This window comes from Chroicocephalus ridibundus, chromosome 2, assembly GCF_963924245.1.
Source record: "Chroicocephalus ridibundus chromosome 2, bChrRid1.1, whole genome shotgun sequence".
Taxonomy (NCBI): domain Eukaryota; kingdom Metazoa; phylum Chordata; class Aves; order Charadriiformes; family Laridae; genus Chroicocephalus; species Chroicocephalus ridibundus.
This window is the reverse complement of record NC_086285.1, coordinates 102,961,559-102,987,676: the sequence shown is the minus strand read 5'-3', so window position 1 is coordinate 102,987,676 and position 26,118 is coordinate 102,961,559. Positions and strand designations below refer to the sequence as shown.

At 39.1% G+C, this 26,118-nt stretch overlaps 1 protein-coding gene across 6 annotated transcripts in view; it reads left to right on the top strand.

Annotated features, from left to right (window-relative positions):
• The first annotated feature begins 6,443 nt into the window (after positions 1-6,443).
• LOC134511808 (uncharacterized) overlaps positions 6,444-26,118 on the top strand; it is a 40,143-nt gene continuing 20,468 nt past the window's right edge. For 2 of the 6 annotated variants that reach the window (XR_010069982.1, XM_063326338.1), the window contains exons 1-7: positions 6,444-6,587; positions 6,953-7,044; positions 8,020-8,088; positions 13,639-13,672; positions 21,477-21,527; positions 23,554-23,631; positions 25,936-26,072. Coding sequence is in view for 5 of the 6 variants with exons in the window: in XM_063326338.1 (XP_063182408.1) it covers positions 6,970-7,044; positions 8,020-8,088; positions 13,639-13,672; positions 21,477-21,527; positions 23,554-23,631; positions 25,936-26,072 (444 nt within the window). In the remaining variant the exon portion in view is untranslated. Of the gene's footprint in view, positions 6,588-6,952; positions 7,045-8,019; positions 8,089-13,638; positions 13,673-21,476; positions 21,528-23,553; positions 23,632-25,935; positions 26,073-26,118 lie in introns of those variants that run through there. The other 4 variants (XM_063326339.1, XM_063326340.1, XM_063326341.1 and 1 more) reach the window with 4 other exon arrangements.

Genomic DNA, 26,118 nt, shown 5'->3' with positions numbered 1-26,118 from the left:
TGAGACTGTAATGCTGGAATTTACACCGCTGTCTGGCACACCACTGTTCATGTCACTTAAATTTAATCCCAATCGCAAAAATACTTCTGGACAAGCAAACTGGGTACTCATGTAGAGTGAGACTGTCAGATATCAGTCGCAGTGCACAAGTCTGCCTTGCTGATTCACTATCTACAAAAATAAGCGCAGCAGCTCCTTTTAGACTCTCTCAGAGTAGCTCTCAGACCATTGCTTGGTGTGCAGCAGTGGCACTGCTTATGTCCCAGTGACACTCTGCTGTGGCAGCACAGCCGCTGGTAGGATTGTGCTATGAACCTTGTAATATTCTCCAGTCCAGCTCCTTGTGCAGCTGCCTGGCAAGAACAGGACAGTGTGGAGGCAGGGTAGTGTGGGAATAGATGGCTGGGGACAAGTGGAGGACACACCAGCATGACTGCTGAAAAGATGATTGTTTAATTCCATGCTTGGACTCCCTGTCGCAACCCTCCGAATGAGAGTACCTGGGCCTGGTTTCACACTACCTTGCACCTTCTCTTGTCATTTACATTGATGCAACAGGACTGTAAAACACTATTATCCCCGTCTGGACATGCTGGTGCCATTTTGCACATATGTGAGTGGTCGTACCAGGTGCAGCTCTGTAGAGGACTGTGCCACTGAATGCCTTGCCTCTGCCTAGAAATATTTCCTGGCATGACTGCAGTAGGAGAATTATACCAGCCAGATTTCTCTCTTCAGTGCAGAAGCAATTTATACTAAAACCAGAAGTTCTCTATAGATCTCTGTTATAGAATAAAGGCTATTTTGTTGACATAACTCTATCTACTCTTAGGCTTTCCTAGTTTATTTCAATTGGGATGATTTTTCTCGTGTTGCAAACACAGATCACCCACATTTTATGCATCTTAATTGATGTTATAGAGGTAGATGAAGCTTCTGCATGTAAGAGAATCTAATCTGATATATGAAACGTAATGGCCTTCTAGGAGGGTGGATGAACGTGTGACTCAAAAGTGAGATGTCACCTTCTAACTGCCCCCTGTGTAAATGCAGTCAGGTTTGTTTCCTTATCATTCCATAAAGTTTGAACCCAAGAAAAACACTCTTATCCTGTGCATCACATTTGAATTTGGCCCACTTAATTTGTGGCTGAGTTGTTATTCCAGGTCTCACAGAAAAAAATGTGGTATCAGTGGAATTTTTTCTAGTCTAAGTTATCACGCGCATGCAGCAATCTCCTCAGAATTGCGCTTATGAAGAGATCAGCAGCTTATCCTCTTTCTGGACAATCGCTAACCACTGTTCATAGTAAACGAAGATCAGTTCCTTCTAAGTAGTTGGTATATCACACCATTTGGAAAGAACAGAGGAAACAAGCGCTAAAAAAGAATCTCTTGCTATGTGCTTTTAAGGCACATATATTCCTTCCGTCTCTCGGCATGTGCCCTGGATTGAGTCTGGGCTGAAATCTGACAGTGTATTGTAGCGTGTGAAATTGCCACTGATTTAATCTTATAAAACCTTTTTGTATGAAGATATGGCATATCTTGGCACTGGTACTGGCACTGGTCACTAAACAGCACGAAATACAGAGCAGTTAATTTAAATGGTTACATTTTCTTAGTCTTGTTGTTGCTTTGGTACTATTTTAAAAACTAGCACTGAGAGTAGGGTTTAAGATGTTTTCAGTCACTGGTGTTTAGCTTTTATCCTTAATGAGCTGGTGTTTGTATCCCTCAAGCGCAGCCCTAAAGTCTGTTTTAGGAGCCTCCCAATGCATTTATTGTAACAACAATAAAAATATTATTCTTGTAGAAGAAATGCCTAATCAAACACTTACCTAATATGAACTTGGAGCACTCAGGCTGAAAGAAATGCCTTTCTTTTTCCAGTGCGTGCCTCTAACATCTGAATGATGATAACATTCAAACTTCTTCAGCCATAAACTCTCCAGTGGCTGGGACAGAATGACCTCATGAATTCTGATGTTTGGGGAGGGTGTTTTTTGGTATGGAAGGTGAGATGTTCTGAAAGCTCTGAGAATGTGTCTCCCCCTGAGATGTTACTCAGTGCACAGACAGCACAGACTTTTATCAATGCTAAAGCTGCTGATTAAGGTCTTTACTGAGAATGTGGCCTGATTTTAGCCATCAGTGGACAGCTGCTGAACACCACATAAATGCAAGTCCAACTGAAGTACACCATTGTAAGCCACTATTTTTACTGAATGCCAACCTGATTTGAGATAGGGGTAAAGTTGCGCACCAAAAATTTTCCTGCTGCTTCTAAGGTTTGCTGGGATGCAGTTACACCAGTGGCAGACCTCCACGGTAGATAACACTATCAATAATTTGTATTCACTTTAGATTCTTTGGCTACCAAAGCAGATCTTTGTTTTGAAAACGTGAAGCGTGGGTAGGGCAGCAGTGTGGAAGGGGGAAGGTGGTTTCAGTTGGTCCTCAGTTTGGAGATTTAACTATTGAAATGAAAGATCAAGGGACTGTACCTAAATTCTCTGTAGGAAAGACTGACTTCCTGCTCCTTGATTGTAATACCATAATGTGAAGCATATCTCTATGTTTTAATCACCCTTCATTAGATCACAGTGATGCAGTCTTAAAATCCTTAGAACTGAGTTTCCTCTTGATGGCATAGGGAGGTCTGGCCTTTGTGCATCAGCCAGGTCAGTAAGACTTTAGGTGCTGAGATCAACAGGGCATGTGCAATTCTTTTGGAAATTTCTAGTGCTTAAAATACTTAAGTGGGAGGCAACAAGCCTAAGGCCAGGAATATTCTGTGTGATAAAATCATCTTCTCCTGCGTAGAAGCTTCTCTTAACTCTCTGTGTTGAAGCCATATTGGAACTTAAGTAGGACAGCCTCACCCACTGTAGTTACTTCAGAAAAGCCATTAATTTGTCTTATATGTGTGATGTTTTAATTGAAATAGTTAAAAGACACCATTTCCCCTACCTATGAATACATACATTGCCTAGGATACTGGGGAAAAACGTTAACCTACTCGTTTTCTTTCATCAGTGTCATGTAACTAAAAAACTCAACCTCAGAATAATGGAGGTATAGAGTTGTCGTTCTGTTTTTCTTATCTTTTCTTTCTGCTCTCTTCCTCTCTTTCTCTCTACTGTCTTAGTGTAAACATTCAAAATGGAAAGATTTTTCTGATTATATTGAGACAAAAATCCTATACTTAAACCAGATTGTAGAAAATTTCTTGCTAGAAAAGGAGTTTTTTTCCCTGGAGTTTCTTCCTCTCTTTTAAATCTTGCGAAGTCCTATGTGAAATCATGTGGCAACTGAAGCAGACCTCAGTAAATGTGTGTAGTGAGCAAAGATATTCTGCAGGTGGCCAAGCTCAGGTTGTAGTCACCAGGTTTTTATTTAGCTGAAGGAGACTCATACAAGAGGGCTGCCAGTAGCTTATGTTCATAGACACTACCACCCTGACAAATATATCTTTGTCGTGTTTGAATGCACGTGACATATTTTCTTGTCAGTATGAGTACATTTCCCTTTCATGCTATCAGAAATGCTTCTGAACAAAATCATCAGTGACAGGCTGAAAAATATACTACAACCACAAAGTCCTTTTTTTAAAAAAAACACATATGGAGATCCCGAACACTTGCCTGGGCGAAGACTTTCTTTGGGTGGAGGTTTGGAGGGAAAGTAAAAAAAGATTGTTAAGACAAATTTTGGGGAGAAAAAAGATCACCTTGATCAATATATTGCTGTCAAGGTGCAATTACTCTGTGACTACAGCATTAATTTTCTGCCCACTGCTTGTAACTCTGTGCTCTGAAATCGTGTCCTTATTTTTTCTGTAGAAATGAATTTGTAACTTCAGGCTGAAAATAATTTCTTGAAAACAAGGACTGAGGTAATTCAATGCTAAGTTGTATTTCTCAATCAGACTGAAAACATCATTCCAGGAGGCATGAAGCCCTCCTGTTCCTTGTCTGGGGTTAGTCTTTGAAACTTGGCAAATTCAGTGTCTGCAACAACTCTCTTGCTGCTGGTGATTGTAGCTCAGTCATGCAGCTGGTGCTCTAGCTGTGCAGTCTGAAGTCGCTCAGGATTTCCTTGATGCAACAGGGCTCCAGGGACAGCTGTACAACAGCCAAAACTTACAGTTTCACGTTTCTATTGGTAGCATTATGGTATTCCAATGACTAATACAAATATGTGGCAGAAAGTAATGGAAAGAACATCAGCTGAGTAGCTAGTCTCAGTAATTGTATTTAACTAATTAAAAAGCTATGTTAAATCAGGTGAGATCCTGTCTAGAATTCCCCATTTTGCACAGGAGGGTGTCATAGGAATTACACTGCTGTTCTGCCTCTTCTTAGGTCACACCTTGGTCTCTTCCTTCCTTATCCCTCTAATATCCCTTCTGAACATCTTTTTTAATTTTTTTATTTTAACTTTTTGACCATATAAATCCCTCCTTTGTTCGTTTGAACTGTGAGATAAGGAGAGGCAAGCATCAATTGTTGTGTGTGTTTTTTTTTAATTTTGTCTTTCTAAGAATGAGCTTCAAAAAGGCAAAAGTGATCTCAGTTCTCAGTGACAGTATTCTACTCTTATCACAGCCAAAAAGATTCTTCATCTGCACGGTCAATGAACTTCCCTCTTCTGAAAGGGTCCTTCCTCACACTCCTTCTCCCCTACACAGCTTCTTAGCAAAACCAAAGAACGCTTTCTTCCTTAAAGGCAATTTTGTCCATCAAAAAAATTTTTCCTTTTTCTTCCTCTAGCTTTTCTACCTTTTTGATTTTACCGGATGGTACATTGTGGCATCCACCCTTTCTGTTTTCTGCATCTGTAGCTTTATTTCCACTTTAGGCATACTTCAGAAGCTTTGACAAAAGAACAGTGTTAGGCAGAAGTGCAATCCCCCATTTCCCCCCTGCCCTCCTTCATAAGACAGTGGTGCTCACTAATTACAACTGTACTCCTAAAAAAGAAAAAAAGGTCACTTTACTGGTGAAATATCCTCTCTTCAGGAGGCTGTACTGCCAAGAACCTCTGAGCTACCACCAACAGTTTAGTTCTGCAAGTATATATGCTGCCAAATCATTTTGTGTTTAGACCTGGTCTCTCTCTCAAAAAATCAAGGAACCCATTTTCTCCTTTTTTGCTTCTCTCGTTTTTGTTTTTTTTTTCCTATAAGTTTTTATTCTTTCACTGTGCAATTGCACTTTTAATTTGTAATTTTTTTTAGAAGAAGGGTATGGAAGCATTACACAACATATGCAGTGCAGCGTTTTCAATTAGTCCTTTTGAGATTAGAACCACAAAGAATTACCAAGCATTTTAATGTGATTCCATGTAAAGGACTCTGACTGTTACAGAAATGCCCATGAAAAATACTGGTATAAATAATAACATTAATCTTGGAAAGGGATATAATCTGCTATCAAACTCCACTAATAATCCTGTACTAAGAGTGCCATTCCTGCTCCTCCTAAGGAAACACAGTGGAGGACAAGATTAAAAAAAAGGTACATGGAGATCTACCAACAGTTTTGCCCAGACTGGTAGTGCACGATCCCAGAAATTTAAGGGCACATTTCTGGAGAGAACACCGCAACCACCCAAGCATTATTTGAAAACGTACCGGTTTGTGCATGTAAAACACGTGCATTTAGGTGTGTGATTCAGAGAGCTGAAGTCGGTGGGCCCCGCTCCAGCCCCGATGGCCGCCCCGGGGGGGACGCAAACCCGGCAACTCCTGCAAAAGCAAAGCGAGTTAGCGAAAATACCTTTGGTAAACACGTAACCTAACCAGTATCGACTATGCTGCTTCGTATATAATAGACGTCAAGATATATCACTAGCAGGCTAATTTTAAAAACGTGGATTTGATATTTTGGAATTTTGTTAAAACCGGTGCACTTTTCTGTTGTGTTTTTTTTTTTTTTGTACTGTTTTCTGTCTGCTTTTAGAAGGAACTTTCAAGTGTATTTCTTAAATTATATTTTACATTTATTACCAGTCAGAAGTGTAAAGTTAAGACATTTTAAAATAAATATTTGCATTTAAATTAAGGCCGTTGCCGAGTGTGTTTCCTGCCCATTTTTCCTCCAAGGCCCGAAGACTGCAAACCCCGCGGCCCAATCGCCAGCCCCGGGCTGCCTGCGGGCCGGGGCTGGATGTCCACCAGACGGCGACGCGGCCGTTATTTTCGTTACTTTCCGTTACTTGGCTCGCGCTGTCTCCCGCCCGCCCGCCCGCCAGGGGTCGCCAGGCAGCGACCGGGCGGGAGCAGGGCTGCTGCCGCCGGAGGGAGGGGGAGGGCTTAGCGAGGCGGTGCTGGCTCCCCATTGGTTGAGGTGGGCGGCTTCTTGCCTATTGGCTGCTTGCCGCGCGCGGCGGGGCTGTGGCCGCTGGCGCTGTGGTTGGTTTCACTGTGGAAGCGGCGGAAGTGACGAGGTAGCGGAGAGGAGGTTCGAGCTCTTGGATGCAGTTGGGCGCGCGCGGTCTGCGCCGCCGGTAACGGCGGCGGAGGAGGAGGCGGCGGCGCCAGGCCTGGGCGCCCTGCTGGAGCTAGGCGCCGGGGGGCAGCAGGTGAGAGAGATGCTGAGGTACCACCGTGTCTGGAACAGCGGCGGGGGTGGGGGGGGAACAGCGGCGGGGGTGTGCGCGGCCGGAGAGCGGCGCTCCCCGGGGCGGCGGAGGGGGGGGCGCGGCAGCGGCTTCTCTGTGAAGCCTCTCCAGAAGGACGAAGGGGGAGGGTGCCGTTACCGGAAGGCTTAAGGCTGTAAAGGTGCCCCAGTGATAAAAGATGTGGTTTCATTTGGAAATGCGTTGAAGCAAAACGATCAACTGAATTCATCCGACTAACGCTTCCCTCCCCCCACCCCCCAATTGTTCGCTGAAAAGCACCGTATAAACAAGAGTTGGATTTATTTTTTTTTCTTCATTGTGTGCAGTGAACCAGTTTTGCAGGATGAGCACTGTGACTGAAGAAGTTAAGCCAGAAGATGGCAAGCCGGAATCTGAAAAGAAAATATTTTACTGTGAAGTGAGTGTGTTTCTTGATGGATTTTCAGACTATATGCTAAAATGTAGGCCCAAGGTATTAAAAACCATGCTCTTAGAAATGGAGACCTAACCTAGATGTAGTGTGGCAAACTTGTGAGAGAAGCTGTTAATGTGGAGAATAACATGGTCAGTCCCTGGAAGAGCTTCTTGTCTTAGGATCTGGTGAATTCAGTTTGTTCTTGAGCAGTCACAGGTGCAATATAATGGTCTTTAATTGTAGTCTTTCAAATCTCTGTTAAGTATTTCTCATAGGTGACTACAAAGGCTCATTTATCTGTAAAGTTTACAACTTTGTGTCAGAACATATTAAATTTGTCAATCCTGTTGCTCTAGCAGTGTTTTGTTTTTTTTTTCTGGTGACAGTATTTCAAGAGAATAGGCAATATTAGCATATATTAATAATTGCTTTTTTTTTTTGAGCTAAAGGTAGTAACAAATAATTGTAGATCTGTATTCCATTAATTATTGTAATGGTATATGTGTGTCTGGGATTTTAATGAAATGCAGATGTCTTTCTCCATTGGTGTGTTTTTTTTTTTTTTGATCCCTTTGATGTAACAGTGAATTATTCTAGTTATTCTAGGGCGTAACTTTGTCTCTGTGTATTATCACTGTTTGATAATGCATTTTTGTTGGCTTTGCGGTCTGCAGAAGTTTAGAAAACTTAAAAATACAGAAAGTAGTGGTAGGAGGAAAGGGGAAGGCTCTTAAAGATTCGTACCACCTGGTGTATTTAAACACGTGTTCAAGTATCATTTGAACAGATTTACACACTGTTTCTGATCGCTTTAGTGGTGTGCAGCTCTCCTAAATGTCATGCAAATTGTACTGTTTAAGCCAAAGAAGACCCTAAGAATTGTGATGTAGAAATGTATGTGTTTCCAGTTCTTCTAACTCACCAGCTACAGAATATCCATACCATAACTGAAGATGTGCTTTCAATTTATTTTTTTAGGTTTGTAAAGTTCCATGTATGAGTTCTATAAGTCTTCAGTCACACTATCGTGGTGCAAAGCATAGAAAGGTAACCTTTTTCTATATTAAGTGTATATGCACTTTTAATCATAAATCTGGGATTCTTGTAAAAATCAGTAATTTATGTCACGTTGCTTCAAGTGCTTATCTAACTCATTGATAGATCTGTTAACAGTAACTTGCTTGCAAAATCACCAGGAAAAGATGAGGTGGGAATCTCACAACTCTGCTTCATACAGTGTGTAACTTGAAACATCAACCATGGGTAAAGGTAAATGTGTGTTAATTGTGAAATTAACATTTGGATTACACGAAAGTCACAGATAGTGAAAGAATGCAAACTTCTGTTTTGGATACAGTTGGGAAAAGTACTGCTGTGTTTTACAAGTTACAAAACTCGCCTGTACTTTGAATAAAACTAGCTTTCCTGTTACTTTGATAGTAGCATCAATTTGGATTTCTTGCAGGAGTTACATAGGCTTAACTATCAACTCATATGGTTCTGTTTGTTTGAAGCATCTCGATAGCAACTTTCTGGTTTACTGCCTTGGCTTGTTTTGTGTTTGAATTATTAGACAGTGTTCTGTGAGGACGTATTTGGAGATGAGGCTTTTATAAATGTTGTTTGACTGAACTTTTGACTGTTGATTGGCTGGTGATTATCTTTTGTTTAAAATTCCGTATTTTCAGTCTATAAAATTGAGACATATTCAGTTGTCTGTACTTCCCTCTGTTACTTCTGATTGCTGTCATTAGATTGATTGTATTGTTGTGGCACTGAAGTGCCTCCTCTAATGTTTTCTTAATGACATTTTTATTTTTCCTGGAACACTAAGGATTAACTGCAATATTGTCTTTTTCAAGTGTTTGTGTGCCCCTTCTCTTTCAGTTGTAGCTGAGGGGCATCTCCCACCTCTTGGTTTTCAAGATAGATTAATCATATTTTGTTACCTGTTTGCTGATAACTTTAATAGTGTTGAAATAAGTCATTATCTCCACTTTCTCCAAACACTTCTTTTTTTGTCCCCCCCAGGATTCAGTCTTGTGCCCTGCTGATCCAGTAGAAGTGTCCAATACTGTAGTATTTTTCATGTCCTGCCAAATATTCTTTTGGTTTTATGGTTGTTTCTTTTTATTTCCTAGTTAACCTTGATAGTGATCCAATTATTGCTGGTTTTCCCTTTTAAAGTGGGAAAACTAGTGATTATTTTCTTAGAAAATCTGCATGTAGTTTTCCTTCTGTTTCACTCAGGGAAATCAGTATATGCTAGGCTACATCTGTCAAACTTTAATGAGTTAATGAAGGACTGCAAACTGATCGTGAACAGGAATCAGGCAGGTTAAAACTGGATGCTTGTTAGATGTTGAATGTTAGTGCTGGTGTAGAGTCCTGGTAAGTCACTTGACTGCATTTCTGTAGGAAAAATTCTCCAAGATCGTATCATCCTTGTTTTCAGTTACCTCTAATTCCTCAGTTTAAATCATGAAATCTAGTGTATGTTTTGTCAGAAGAATATCAGAATTCATTGGGTTATGTAAAGAAGTTTTTGTATCACCCAGTTTGAAGTAACTGTGAAAGTCCTGAGCTATGTTCCTTTTTGATAAAGAATAGGTGCTGATAGTGAATAGCTTAGTTTGCTCCGTATCAGAGGAGTTCCTCTTCAAAATAATACCAAAGGATGTCCTGACAACACAACAAAATGAAGAGAAGATGGTAGTATTTTGCCTAGATTCTGGCAGTAGCCAACCCGCCAGCTATTTCTTATGACTTCAGTGAGATGACTTTTTTCTTACAGCTACCCATTGTTTTTAAAATGGCTTTGGTAAAGGTGTTTTATGCTTGTCCTCCACCAGAGGATGTTTCAAAAACACAAGAAATGATACTTCATGAGGAGAAGGACAGTCACTCAAAAAATTCCAAGAAACAAGTGTAAAGTTTGCTACATGTGTGAAATGATTCTCATTTCATTTGCCTGTATTTCCCGTAGCTATTCACAGTAAAATGTATTATTTTGAGTAGCTCTAGAGGTAAAGCTTGACTGTCTGACAGATCTGTAGGTATACTTTAATTGACTTTGCGTACACGGTTATTGTATAATTTATTTTTTTTGTCACCCATGTGGTTTGGTTATTCTGGGTTTTGGATAGGTAGACAAGATACTTACCTGTGACGTTTATTAGGTGATTTCTGCATACCTTTGTTTGGTCTCTATATGTGGATTGGTTTGCTCACCTGTATGTCAGTACCATCAACTCCAAATAAATTACTCATTCTGATGCTATTTTTTTAGAGAGAGGACACTTCCCAAACCTCAAGCATACTTCTTAGGTAAATTGTATCAAATGCATAGCTTCCATAAAACTAGGGAATCTTTTTATTAGTGACCTATGTGAAACCAAAGAATAAAGACATCTGTTTTTTTGGGGGGGGGAATCTAATTCATGTGTGCTACTCTTCTCAGACTCAAGGAATATTGCTTTTTGTGAGTTAGAGATTTTTAGGGTGTTTTTCCTGTACTGACTGTCAGCCTGGGTGTTTGAACTGATAGTGCCTAAATCACTTGCTGCTGGAGGGGAAAATGTAAATAATAGCCATCTCTTCATGGCAGCTTAGGCAGACTACCCAGATTTGTTATAAGTTGGACAGAATTTTTACCCAGAATATTTTACTTCCCAAACTAAAAGAGAATACCTATACCTAAAGCCTTGTGGAATTCCTTTGGCTGTGTTGGAGGCTAATAATCTGATGCATTAAGCTGAGTCTATGTTCTTACAAGAAAGTGAGTCCTGAGTTGTTTCACTTGTGTTTTAATTTGTATATTTGCAGGCTTAATGTTCTGTAACCTGCTGGATTGATTTCAAGGGTGAGAAATAGACTGAAGTATTGCATTAGAATATAAGTAAAATAGAAGTAACTTCAAAATATTTCAAGCAAATGACTAGTCGGTGCAATGACTTTCTTCCTAGCTTGTTACTAAATTAGGTTTTGTTTGAAGCCTTTTCCATTTGCAGTCTGAAATTTATGTGATTTTTTTTTTTCCAAACAAGTCTGAGTAGTTGCTTTATTCAAATAATAGATGATCAGTTATCTAATTAGATAAAATTGTTGCCATTTGCATTCTATGATATATGAAACTTAAACATAGAGGTTCTCAAGTCTTTGAATGCTTAATTTAAAAAATATTAGGTAGTATTTTAGTTCTATATGATGCACCTCTTTAAAGTTCATTTCGTTTCTCTCCCTGAGAGTTGATTCTGTGTTGTGCCAAGAGTTTATATTTCTCACTAACTTCAGCGTTCATGACTATGGTGCTTCGGTGTCTTGAACTTGAGTGAGCTTGAGTGATAAGCAGGATACACATCTAACTTTTTCTAGTGCTGCTTCTATCACGGATTCAAGGTTCCTTGCCCTCCCTTCGTATCTGGGGATAGACAGGGTAGAAATACCTATTGTGCTCCAAAAGGAGAGGAATCTGCATTCAGGACTCTGCAACCTCATTAGAAACAAGGAATGTTCAAATCTGTGAAGAGAGTTGTTAGTCTTTGTCTTCACCACTTCAGAGTTCTTGTTTCTGCTATACCTCTTGCCCTGTAGTTGCTGTGCATCAGAACCTGTGGTTGAAAATACCTGAGGTACAGGCAACTTTCTGCCCTTCTGTATGGCATTAAAATCAACCATGCTGGAAAAGCGTTTTAACTGGACATTTTTGTGTTGATATTTGGAATGTTAATGTAGATAGGTTTCAGTTACAGGAAAATTACCTTGCTCTTGTCTTGTTTATGTTTGGTCTCAAGAAGTATGCTATTATGTTCTGCAGCTCGTCTTTGTGATCCAAAGAGGCTTAAAACTCTAGAGCTTTTCTTTTTTTTTTTGGGGGGGGGGGGGGGAACAAACCAAAAAACAACAAACCCAACAACTTGATTTGCTTAGTCTGAGCTTGAAGAGTAAAAATAAATAGAATTTCTGTGTATGAGCTACTAATGTCTAACTGATATGTTTTCAAGAGTGTATATATTTAGGAACAACTAAATTCTGTGATTCTGTGTTAACATAATACTTAACTATGCAGTTGAAACTTTTGTTAGATAACCTGTGAACTTTAATTTTGTGGAAAACTAATTTATACAGTAGCTCTTCAGATTACAATCTGTGTCAGGGGTTTGAACCCTAAAAACCAGGAGGTTTTGAGTTTGGGCTTCTTGAAGTTAGACACTTTAGAAGTTACCCTAACATTTCATAATCTTAACTCAAAAACAGCTGTTGCAACTTGCTTGGAACACTTGACCCAGGACAGAGAATAAGTTTTTTACCTAATGTGTGAGAATCTTCATTCCTGATGTAGTTTTGGGTTTTTTGCTTCTTGCCTTTTTTTTTTTAAAGAAACCTCAAGAAGGGTTCACAAGTAAAATGGACCCATTAGCTTCAGTTGTGGAACTCCATTTCTAATATTAACAAAAGCAGTAATCCAAGTGCAATCAAAATCAAAGTTGATTGTCCGAAAATGGACAGGAAGAAATTCTCTTTGAGCAGCAGCTCACAATTCCTGATGTTTTCTTTGCTTGTTTGAAAAATTAGGTATTAGCAGCTGTTTGTTGTAAAACTCTGTAGAATGACAAGTAGTGAAAACACTTGTGGCAGCATAACTACAAAAGAGACTGTCTGTATTCTAAGGTTATAAAGTCCTGCTGAGCTCGCACACCACCACCCACTATTTGTGACGATACTGTTACCTAAGTAACTTCCTTTTTTTATAACTGCCGTGAAAACAGCTATTTGGCAGCTTAAACAATTAACAATTGTGTCAGTCTTACTTCCTACTGAATTGACACATCAGCATGCAGCATCTCTTCCATGCCACTAAATACTGAAAATATAGGACTCAACTGTTTGGACTGCTCTGGACAGACAGCTGCCCTACTGGTAGAATGATCACAGTAATTTTTTCATTCTTGTAAATGGCGAGTTTGTTTTTATTTGCCAAAAAGTTCTCAAAGTGAGTCAGGATTGTTTTAGCCATGTTCTGAAATGAGAATTTAAGTTCCTCTTTTCCTTAGATTCTGCCAAAAAGCAATCTGTTCTGGATTCAGCTGATGAAAGCTACTTTTCCTGTTCTTCATGATCTGAATTAACTTTCAGGAGATTTGGCTAGCCTGAAGGCTTTAGCCAAATCCACTCAAAATGGTGGGAGAGCTTCTTTTTGTTAGTCTTTCCTTTCTGGGCAAGTTTTCTTTTTCTTCTTTTTTGCTGGAACTTCAGCTCTTGAAAACTTAGGAGCTGTAATCATGCAGAACTCAAGGTTATGTCTGGCATCCTTGAGATGTTGTGTTTCAAGCTGTAATCATCTCTTTAAACTTCATTAATAACAAGGCTTATTAACCTTGTATTAACTCTAAGTACACTTTTGTCAGTACTTCCAGCTTTTGCAGAAAATCATAAAGGCTTCGATTTTTCCTATTTGGCAATGGAAACTTTGGTCTGTAATGTAATTCATCTGCAAAGGCTTCTCAGGAAGTACAGAGTTTTTCCTTCAAATGGTGCAGCACGTTAATTTCTTTTTCTTATTTTATTTTGGGATGACTTGCATCTTCATAATTAAAGAAAGAGAAAGCCCTGAGACTCAAGACTGTCTATTGTAAGTATAACACTTTTTTTCCTTCCAGCCTCTTAGGATAGATATTGCTTGGGGATTTTAATGTTTGTTGCTTTTCTAGTAGTTGAGGTATTTGCGCTTGCCAGATTTATGTGTCTATAACTGTGTTTCTCTTTATATGGTGAACATTCTTCTGAGATTTCTATCTAGAGAAGTGCTGAGCAAAGAAATATTTTAGCACATGAAACCCTAATTATGCCTTTCCACATCTAAATATTTGTCTATCTATCTAGTAGAGGGACAGATAGTCAGTATTTTAGTTTCTTACTTTCCAAGCTCAACCTTTTCCCACTTGTCTGTCAGCTTTATGCGCTCACTGCTAAGCTTCAGGCAGTATGCTAAGAAGCTAAATCAGCAGGCTAAGGCAGCACTGTTGCAGATGCAGCTCTAACAGTGTTGGAGTTGCCTAGCTGCATGACAGGAAAGTTCTGTCTGTCTTTATTGTAGTGAACTTGGAGTAATAAAGACCTATTAAAGGTAAACTCAGTTGCTGGGGTATCTTTTCCCCCAGAAACTGAGAAGGTGAATTCAGACTGTCATATGTCAACAAAAATAAGAGTTGTGATAACAGGTTGAAGATGTGGGATATAACTAGCTCACAGTGGAAATGGAAATTTTGTTGTAAAGGCGCTGATGATGACATACAATATTTTTAAAGTACAGGAAGCACAGAACGTTGGCAGATATGGGAATACTGATTAAAAATCAATGAGAAGATTCAAACCCAAAAAGGTTATGCAGTCAGTTATCATGAGAAATAAGCCTTTCACTTCTAGTTTATCTTCTTAGCCTGTTCTCCTAAGAAACAAGGTTTATATTCTGGCTTTGTCATCTGTTCCCCAGTATCTTTTGAACCTCTCGGCCTTTTTGAACCAAGTTGATCAAGGGTTCCTGGAAATACACATCTGCACAGAGAAGAGCAATGGTGTCAGTCCTCTACTGAGGGAAGTGCTGCAGGCTGAACTCACCACTTTACTGTGATACAGTAGTCGTGAACAGCACAAAACACTGGGGTGGAAGGCTCCTCAGGCCTTACTAATACTGAGTTAAAAAGAACATAGTTCCCTCCTTACTGGAATAATGTAGCGAAGTTTGAAATGCTTTGTAAGTAAGTGTATGGGTTAAACATCTGCTGGGTTTAGTTTGATAAAAGGAAGCCTTGAGACATTGTATCCTTGAGTAGAATAGGTAAGGAGAGATGCTAGAGTAAGCTAGTTTTGTGAAAACAAAGAGTTGCAAACTAGGCCAAAAGACGGACTGAGTATGCACAAAGACTGAGTTCAACCAACAGACGTGGTGAGGAAGACTATCGATGACCACCAGAGGACCCTGGAAGACCACCACTGGACACAGATGCGCATGGGTCAAGGACATTTACATATATTAATGAGTTCTAGGTGATAATATGAATGTTAATCATTTCTGGGAAATGTAATGAATATGTATATTGTGACTGCTTATAACCTTTGTAGTTGAGCAACTTGGCATGTACACTAGGCAGAGTGTACCCTGTGTGCCCAGTGCTGCAATAAAGAATGCCTGCTTTCTAACACTCCAAGATTGAGTCTTAGAGAGTCCTTAATTGACAGTTTACGGTATCAACTGGACCCCGAAGAATCAACACAAAAGAAAGATTTACAAAAGCACTGGTCACAATCTGTTTTCTAAGAGACTGGGCTTCATTAGCTACTCTCATTGTTTCGTGTTGACAAGAGAATATCAGTGCAAAACACATCATTCAAGTGTGTGAACAATTCTGAGGCATTTGCCTCAGCAGACACCAGTACTGCATGCAGATCTTTTATTTTTAGAAATACTGGTAATGAAGCTCCTTGAAAGAATTTCTGCAGAAGTTCTGAAAACATAGGTCTCCTCAAAATCCTGTGTATTTGAGCAGTACAGAATTGTAGCAGACTTATTTGGCTCAGTGCTTCTAATGGAAGACAATTTCTAGAGAGGTTTATTTGTATTTCTCATCAGAAATAGTCACTAAAAGTAAAACTCACTAGCTGAAGAGGTTCTTGCTTCAAGACCGTAAAATCTGGTTTTGGAGGGGTAATGTAATGGATACATGGGTTAGCAAGTGAGACTTGAATAAGAGGACAGAAGGTGTGGCAGCAAGGCTATAAGAAGAGTGGTGGAATACAGGAGCCTGTTACAAAGACTTTGGAAAACAGTGCTGCTTAATATACTACAAGTTCAGTGTTCATGGAGAATTCGGGTTAAGAACATATCCTTATTGTAAACACTGCATGTCTGGAAATGTTATAGGTTAGAATCTTTTAACTGTGATGTATCTTACAGAACGAGAAGACATAAATTAAAATATCTGATTATTAAAGTGAAGAATCTAGAAATGAAATTCTGGTAAACAAGCTGGCTCTAACTTCTGGCAAAGTCCCAGCATCACAAGGTACCAACACGTGTCAGAAGCACTGCAAGCTGTGCTTTAATCCAGAAAGTTCTGTGTCTCAGTGATCATTTTGAAACAATCAACATCTTTTACTTCTACTATGAAATGATTATTCATACTGTTGATATCTCCTTTATTCTACTTTATCCATACTGAACTCTGCTTCACTGAAGATCCAGATGTGGGAGGCCAATTTGCAAGCCACTACTACGGTTTACTTGTCCAAAAGAGAATGAAATTTTGCCTGATGAAGTTTATTTGTATGTTTTAGTTGTGTGGTGGTGGGTTTTTTGGTGTGTGAGGGTTTTTTTTGTTGTGTGTGGGTTTTTTTGTTTGTTTTTTTTTTTTTACAGATAGAAAAGCTTTCCACCTGAGTAACTTGAAAGATGGCAATTCAGGTTTTATTTTGGGGACTGCAATGCAGAATTATGTATTCAATGTATATGCAGAAACTCTCCCACGGACAAATTACCAACTACACAAATAATTCTTCCTCAAGAGCCAGCAGGTCCAGGAAATTCGTTATACTCTGTCACTGAAATATAAGAATAAATTCTGAATTTGCTTGGCCTTTGTTTTTTCATTTTAAATAGTTAATAACTTCTTCTACAGTTTGCAGATATATATGAATGGAGATTATACTGCCTTTGTGGAGTTAAGTAGTGAAGTCTTGTGAATGAGCATGAAAAATCTGGATATTCTTAAATTAGGTACACAGTAAAGTATGAGTCTAGTATTATTTCAGGATATAAATTAATGAGATGTTCCTCTTATTGCTACTGGATCTGCAGTCCAGTTCTAATGTTCATTTATCAGATACTCCAGTTAATGTGAAACGTGGCAGTATGTTCACAGAGCTGGAGTTCAAAGAGCCAGGAACAAAAATATATGGATGTTGTCAAAGAGAAGGATGGATTTTCTTGTAAATCACTTGGGACAAAACCTGACAAGTATCTGAAATGTATGCTGTCTAAGGAAGAACAGGTACTTCAGAGGATGAGGTTTGACATAGTAAAATGTTTTACACCAACATCTGCAATTTCTTCCGTGCTGCAGAATTAAAACAAAGTTCCTTTGTGAGTAGGGAGAACACCACTAACGCTGCTATCATTTGTAAACCAAAATTAAAAAAAAATTTGGATTCTGAGTGTTTTCAAATGGAGCATGCCATGTACACTGTCCTCTCTGAACCCATCAAAAGTAACTGCTCAGAATCCAGAAGTGATGAGCGTGAGTAACCTGACTGTTTAACTTGTACAATCTTGTTGGTTTTGAAGTCAGTTAAGTCAGGAAATGCATCTGTTTCCAGATAATTGTGTTTGGAGAAGTACCGCTTTCCGTAAGACAGACATCTGGATACCATGCAAGTTTCCATATAGCAAAACTATCAACAAATTATTTTTGTGGTAATGACAGAATTGCGTATCTGGAGTGGTTTTTTGCCTGCTCCCCAGCAGTTCAGAGGAGAGCAGCTTAGTAGAAGATGTGGGAAGAGAAGATGCTGAAGTTCTAGGACTTTACTCATAGAGTTAAATCAAAGCTCAGCTAAGTATAGAAATTTCAGTTATGTGACTTCCTTGTACAATAATAGAATTGGACAGATGGAAGATTTGTTTCAGCTCTAGTTGAGGCAGTTGCACGTACATGTTCAGGGATAAGGAGGGGACGAGACTGAACATTGTTTTTCTTCCCAGGACCTTTTGGCCAAAGCAGACGGAAGTTTGGAAAACTTTTTGCTTTGAGCAAGAGGCATTAAATGATGGGGAGAATGCCAATATATACGTTAGGCAAATGTTCCCTAGGCAATGGCAAAAATACAGTGGTTTACTAGTAGTGGTTTACTACTAAAATGAGGCAGCTCAGGTAGAAGGCATAGTATAGAGTACATGCCCTCTTAAAGCCATTTCTGGGCTGCCTAGCTTTTTTGGTGAAGTTAATTTGGCACAGAGTGGATTAATGGAATTTTTTTGCACAGCCTGTGGACTTTTTCTTGCGTTACAGGAAGATGCAGAATCAGCTTGTAGTACTTCTCTTACAAAAATACACACAGAAAGTATTGAAAAGTGTAATGAGATCTTGTAGTTGTTTAGTAGCTGGATCTAGCACCCTATGTCTACATTCTTCAACTTAAAACCTTTAAGTAGCACCATGAGTGAAGAAAGCTTCACTATGGTTGTTCTGTTAGCTCTGGAGTCAATGGGAGGAATCGGAGGAAGATAAGCTGCATTTATTTAACACTACTGACTACAACTTCTTCCTCTGGTGAAAGCACAAATATCATGTATTCTGCTTTGGGTTCACCAATGACAGCCTTATCAGTGTCTTGGTCAGCATTTCAGCTTTATGATATAACATAAATTTACTTATTTTAACATGTCCCTCTGTGCCTGTCAAGCATTGATTTGTATGCATAAGGTTTTGGGGTGTAAAACTACTACATTTTTAAAGAAAGGAAACCTGGAAGTTTTTTGCTGAGTTACAGACTAGAAGAGAACATGTTTCAGAAATCGTAATAGAATTACGAAGATTGAATGCTACTCAGACTCCCTTACCACCTCTCTCTTGGGGAGTTCCCCCATACAATGGAATATAGAGTGTTTGTGCACTTCACCTCTTGTGTTCAAAAGTGAACTTACAATGCTGAGTCCAGTACTTCTTTGTTGCCACTGAGTAACTGAATTGTCAATGTCTGAAACTGTCCTTAAATTTTGAAACATAGCTGGTTTATTTCTGGCAGTCATTAGGAATGCTGTGTGCATTACAAATACATGTATAGATGTAAAAGGTGGAGAACAAAGGAGTATGTTCAGGACAGTGTCATTGAATATTGAAAGGAAAGGGATTATTTTTTTGTTGTTGTTGTTCGTATAGATAACTAGTATCTGGAAAATATCCCTTACTAAATAAAATCACTAGTTGGAAGGGATTTCCTGAGACTAATTAGGTGATTCTGAACTTCCTGAGTGAAGCAGGACTACGGCCAGTGCTGGATCATCACTTGCTTACTGAAGCTTTGAATATCTCCAAGGACAGAGAGCCTGCTACCTGTGTTTAATCAGTCTGTAGTTGCTTCTCCGTCTTAAAGAAGAATTTTATCCTAACATCTAATCCGTGCCTCCTAAGCAGCTATTTCTGGCTGCTGCTTGTTATGCTGTTGTCACATCCCCAAAGGGTTTGACTCATCTTTGTAGCTGCTGTTCAGGTATCCATGCTATTAGGTCTCCCCTTAGCTTCCACTTTACCAGGCTAAACAAGTCCAGCTCCCAAACCTGTTCTCATAATTTATTTTTCCTGGGTTGTTTGTCTTGATGGCCCTTTCACTGGACCCTCTCTGGTTTCTCCACGTCCCACTTAAAACTGGAGAAGAATGGAACTAGGCAGCCTCGCAAATCCCAAATAATGGAGGATAAGATATTCTGAAGTATGCTGCCTATGCCAGTATCTCAGTATGGAGTTTGCCTAGTTTATGGGAGACATGCATTTGGCTAATATTTAGCTTAGCATTCATCATAACTCTGAGGTTCTTTTTGACAGTGCAGCTGTTCAGTCAGCCATATCTCAGCCTATACTCGTGAATGGGATTATTTCAGCTGCAGAACTCTACACTTCCTACCAAGTTTCTTAAAGTTTCTTTAATCCTTACTGTTCCCGAGGTCCAGCTCAATGGAAGCTGTGCCATTGATTGTATCCCCTAAATTACTAATGTCTGTGAATTTGCCCAGCGTGTTCTGTGCATCCTCAACCAGGTTATTGATGGTGATGTTAATTGTTGTATGCCCTGGAATCAGTCATTGGGGTACTCTGATGCTTACTGAACGTCAAGAGGCTGGGCTGTTGGTTGTTGCCCTTTGAGCCTGGCAGTCCAGTTGATTTCCAGCTCATTGGTCAGTCTGATGTGCTTTAAGGGAAAATACTGTTGTGTTTTGGTTTTGAGATGCTTAATAAATATAACTTGCATTATTAATAGCATTACAAAGCCATGTGGCTAGTAAATGTGAATTAAATATTAGCCTGGAAACCTGCTATTGATGAATGGGAGAGTGTCTTCAAGATCATAATTGCTTTGTTAAACTTCTGCAGGGAGCAATGATAATGTTTGCTAATTTTATATTTTTTTAAAAAGAAAATATGGTATTTGCTAATTATTTTTTTTAAAGAAAAAAATATCTCAAAACCCCAAACTGCTACCTTTGGTGATAGTAGCAGCTGCAACTTGATTTTTAACTTGACCATATTTGTAAACATCAACTGTGTTAAGGCAGACTGCACTGTGAACTGAACTGCTTCTGGTGCAATTCTCTGCAAATACAGTTTGTCCTTAGAAGTAAAGAGAAAATAAAACACTAAAAATCTTATTTCACGGTGTCAAAAGTGTACTTGCAGAATACCCAGAGACAAGGTACCAGAGACTTTGAAGCTTTTTACCAAAAAAGATGGATAACTTACTATAAGAAATCAAGGGAGATGTGCTTTCTCATAGCCTTCCCTTACGTTAATACAGCAGAGTTGTTTGTAAAATGTTTATAACTTTGACTTGATTTACAGCTTTGATACTTATCTCTTAACTGCCTATCTTGTGCAGAAAGAGGAGAAAACCATTGATGTATACAACATGTTGTATTTGCCATCACTATGGAAAACATCTTCAGTTCAAAAATAGAAATTACATTGACAAATATATAGTTTAACTTCAGCTTTCACTTTTTCCAGTAAATGAGTACTGGTGTGTCATCTTGATTTAATCTTGAATGCTGCAATTTACAAAATATTGAGGATATTATTAAAGCACTCTTGTGGTGTGTCTGTGTCTATGGATTTGAGGGAAGAGGGAGGCAAGGGAAAGGCATTCCAAAGGAAGCATGTCTAAAAATACAGTTTGAAGCTCTGAGTGATTAAGAATCTATGCAGAACCCTATGTACAAGAAGGCACAGTTTAATGACTTTATGGATTGTCTCTGGGACTGTGTTTAGGCTCTAAATGTTTAGACCAGAAGTTTTCTGTCAGGTATCTATAACATAGGTAGGCTGTCATGCACAATACCAAATAGTTAAAATAATTTAAATAACTAGGCAGCATGAAAAGCACTTAAAAATCAAATAAAAATTGAATATTCTCTGCTTCTGTGACATTCACGCATTTGGTATATTGTTTTGGTGGGGAAGGGGAGTGGAAACGAAGAATTTTTCTTACGTAGAGCAGTAAAGTTACAAAAGGAAAGTGTACCAAGGTGAAATACTGCTATTACTGAGCCTATATTAAACTGTAAAATGAAGATAACTGTTCAGATCTGTAACTTGTTTGTATGTTCTACTGAGTACTTAATAAAAGCAAGTGAGAAGAAGCAGTCTTTAACTGTCAAACTATTATCCTAGGTTCTCCAGCTCCAGTCCAAACTCCGATGAAGTATGAAACACAGAGACCAGGTAGCTGAATATAAATGAGCTAATGTCCTTTTCAGGTGCAACTTTGAAATCGGTGGTTTTGTTTTCATGATGACCAAAGCAGGTGGTTGACTATGTTTAAGAAGCAGTGCAAGTTACCAAACATTTGAACCATTGCTTTTCTTTTGTGCACTGGTTAATTTATGTAAGAAAAGGTCTTAGGAGAATATGAAGTTATGAGACATAGAAAGACTTTCAAACTTAAGACATTATAGTTTCTATCTTCCTGATTATCTGATACCAATTACTCTAGCTGCTGTTTTTTTAGCTGATGAAGTTTTCAACAGAAAATTTTGCAGCATGCATGTGTGTACGCATGCAACATAGTGAAAGTTTGACAAAGCCAAAGCACATAAGCCAAGAACACTACGGGTTCTTTATTATCAAGATGGTACTAAGACAAGAATATTTAGTTGTATGTTAGGAAGCGAGAAGAAAATGGTCATTACCTTGTAGAGACCTTTAACTTTTTTCTGTGTGGATCTTTCCATATTAAGCCGAAAAGACCGCATGCCTATCAATGTCAGCTTGGGAACAGCAAGTGCATGTTGAGAGCTACCAAGTGCACGAGAACTGCGTAACACATTGAAGTTTTGGTAAAAATGTGTCTATGGAGACTTGTTACATGGCAACAACTTGTTACATGTCACCTCTGTCATGCTATGCTACTACTGCTGCATGGCATCTCAGACAAAAAACAACAGACAAAGGTTTTTTACAAGACTTAAGTTTTGGTGGGAATGGGCCACACTGTTCGCGTGGCAGGAGGTGTCCCATCAGCTATTTGCTACCACAATTAAATTATAAGAGGTTTTCCATATAAATTAATGCTGGAACTTTGTGAATTTATTTTTTGTGTGTGTGCAGCCCTGGAGTTTGGTTTGGTGGCAGCACAAGCATGTTCCTAATGGAATGAGTATTTAAGAACAAGCATGGAATTCCCTATCCTTCAGAAGTTCTATTTGGTTTTTAAGCCATAATCTGGCATCCTAGGGGGAAAGAATACAGTACATACTATTCAGGGCTTGTGGTATTTCTACTTGTTTGCTCCAATTTGAAGAAACTAGCAGTGTTTATGACTCATGCAGTTCATCAGTCAGTTAAAATACAGCTGTATGTAATTAGGAAGATGAGTTCTGTTTCTGCATATTTTTTTCTCAGATTAGAAGTATGTATTTTAACACTTCAGTGTGCTCTTTTATAGTGGCCAACAGTTGAATACACTGACTGCCTCTTTCAGATTGTTTTGCAGATACATTTAGCTCTGGTGATCCGAGTTGACCAGGAATACTTTAAAATGTTTTAGGTAGTGCAAAAACCAATCTGTTAAAACCCAGTGGGGAGTGAGATACAGCCCTGATTGAAATGTTTTTAGTTCAGGCCCAGGAACATACTAACTGTGTTGTGCTGCTTCTGGTCTGCCAGGGTATGTTTGTGAAGACTGTGTGTTCTTTATTAGACTTAAGGCAATATGATTCTTGAACTTCAGTCTCCAAAGAAGAAGTTTTAGTATGCTAGATGAGTATTAGGGTTTTAGAGGAAGGAGGAGGTTGTTGGCTTGGTTTTTGTTCTTTCCCTTTTTTTTTCTCCTTTTTTTCCCCTCTGTTTTTCCCCCCTTTTTTTGTTTTCCTTATTCCCCCCCCCCCCTTTTTTTCTTTTTCTTTTTTTCCCCCTTTTTTAATGAGAACTGACATGGTCTGGGGCATGCTACGAATGTGTACTTGATATCTTTCCTCAGTAAATTGGATTGTGTTAGAAGGTCCGGTTTGCTTATTTGGTTCTCTTCTTGAAGACATGAATTCCTTGTGTGTAAAATTGTTATGGAAGACAGAGTATTGGAATCTTTTTGTGAGTGATTGAGATCTTGCCCATTTTTCTTACACATTTTAGAGTGAAAATTAATTTTGTCCCCCTAAAATCTCCATTAGAAACTCCTTTAAAGTCTTAGAAATTGTGTGCAAACTGTCTAATGTATAATATCTCTCTATGTGTATATTTTTTACTTTAGTGAAGAGAGGACTCACAAAGGACATAACCTGTCTGAAGGATTTTATGAATGATCCTAAAAGAGAAGAACCTCTAGTTGGTATGTTTTTTTGTTTTCTATATGGTATGTCTTTGAATTTATAAGCAAAAGGCTCTTGTTTTGAAATAAAAGGTGGAATTTTAGATATTGTTTAATTTTCTGTAAATGTATTGAATAATTTATGGGATGTATCTTACCTCTCATACCTTTTAAAATTTAGCATATTACACTGAGTACTATAAAGGCCACCTCTTTTATAAACCTTAATTATTAGACAACTCATTCCTGAAGGAGCCATCTTAGTAAAGAAGCTTGTCACAGATCACAGAATGCTCGAGATTGGAAGGGACGATTGGAGGTCGTTTGGTCTTAACCCCCTACTGAAGCAGGGTCACCCAGAGCAGGTTGCCCATGACCATGTCCAGATGGCTTTTTAATATCTCCGAGATGGGAAGCTCCACCAACTCTCAGGAAACGTGTGCCAGTGCTCAGTCACCCTGGCAGTCAAAGGTGTTTCCTCATGTTTAGACACCATCTCCTGTGTTTCAGTTTGTGCCCATTGCATCTTGTCCTGTCACTGGGCACAACTGCAAAGAGCTTGGCTCCCTCTGCTTTGCGCTCTCCCTTCAGGTATTTATACATGCTGAAGAGATCCCCTCTGAGTCTTCTCTTCTCCAGACTAAATAGACCCAGCTCTCACAGCCTTTCCTCATAGGAGGGATGCTCTAGTGCATTCATGGCCCTTTGTATGTCCGTGTCTCTTGTACTGGGAAGGTGTGGCCCTACTGGTGCTGAGTGGAGAGGGTGGGCCATCTTCAGCCTGCTGGCAACACTCCTCCTCGTGCAGCCCAGGATGACATTAGCCTTCTTGGCCAGAAGGGCCCATTGGTGGCTTGTCTTCAACTTGGTGTCCACCCAGTTCTTTTTCTGAGAAGCTGCTTTCCAGCTGGTCAGACCTCAGCATGTACTGGTACCTGGGCTTGTTCCTCCCCAGGTGCAGGACTTTGATGATAGTTTATTTTCAGAGTTAAGATTTAGCAGTATAACACTGTAGTGGGTCTGAGATGGAGCTGAATTTCTCCATAGCAGTCTGTGTGTTTTGAATTTGTGACTAAAACAGTATAGATAATACGCCAGTGTTTTGGCAGTTGCTGAGTAGCACACAGCGTCAAGACTCTGTTTTTTTCCACTCTGGGTGCCCACCCCTCGTCCCTTATGTAGGCTGGGGGGGGTTGGGCGAGAGACTGGGAGGGGACACAGCCAGGACAGTTGACCCAAACTGACCAAAAGGATATTCTGTACCACATAATGTCATGCTCAGCAATCACAATCAGGTAAAGAAAGAAAAGGGAGGAAGAAAAGCCGAGGGGAGTAGGGTTTAGCTTCCAAGGTGACTGTTCAGAGACTGGGTATTGGTCTGCTTGTGGGGAGGTGAGTGACTGGTTTTCATATGTGTGGGTTTTTGGTTTTTTTTTTCCCCCCCTCTCTTTTCTTCACCTAGTAAACTGTCTTTATCTCAACCCATGAATTTTCTTGGTTTTGCTCTTCCTGTTTTCTCCTGATCCTGCTGAGGGGTGTGCATGTGAGTGAGCAAGCAGCTGCGTGGTGCTTGGCTGCTGACTGGGGTCAACCCATCACAAATACACGGTATTGGAATTTATCATAATAGGGAACAGCTGCAGATTTTTCCTATTTGTTTTAAACTGGTTATAAAATTGTTGCATTTAAGCTGTTCAGAGTAAAACTTTTCATGCTAGGTATAAACCTCAAATTTAGAGGAATACTTCCAAGACATAGTCTTTCAGTCATTTCTAGAAAAAATGAAGAAAAATGCCATTTTCATTCCTGTAATTCTTAAGTTTATGGAAGATTTTTAAATTGTGGGCTCAATTTTTTGAAGTGATTATTGTCTTTCCTACAGCTGCTTTGTGCTACTCTGGCACTGTCCAAATTATGTTTGACTAAGTAGTTTAAATCCTGTTTTTTAATGGAGACATTTGTGTGGAATTTCCTGTTCTCGTTCTCTTTTTTGTACGCCCTTCTCCATGAATTCTCTTTACATGACTGTATTGAATGGAGGGCTCTTTCTTAGTTTATTAAAACTATCATGGAATATTTTGTTTTTGTGGGCTTGCAAATCTCCCACAGACAGTGTTTTTCCTTTCAGAATAAAGCATCCTAATGAGAGAAATTTAGCTGATGCAGGTAATAAGTCCTATCCTTGTGATCCCAAAGACATGTTGAAATTCTGAAAATGGAATACTTTTCTGTATTAATTTTGGCTTTTAATGAGCAACATTAAAGAGAATACATTTGTTTAGTAGTCTATACTAAAATATAGATATTTGTAACTTGCCTGTACAGGTTTAGAACATGTGGTTGAAATCAGATTTGAAGGAAGAAAAGAGCCGCATTATGAGTGCAAGCTGTGTGGGTTTAATACAGAGATGGCACCTATGATAGAACATCTTAGTGGATATAAACACAGAAGAGCATACATCGTGAGTAGTTTTGATGCATTTTGATCACAATTTCTTTATGATACTC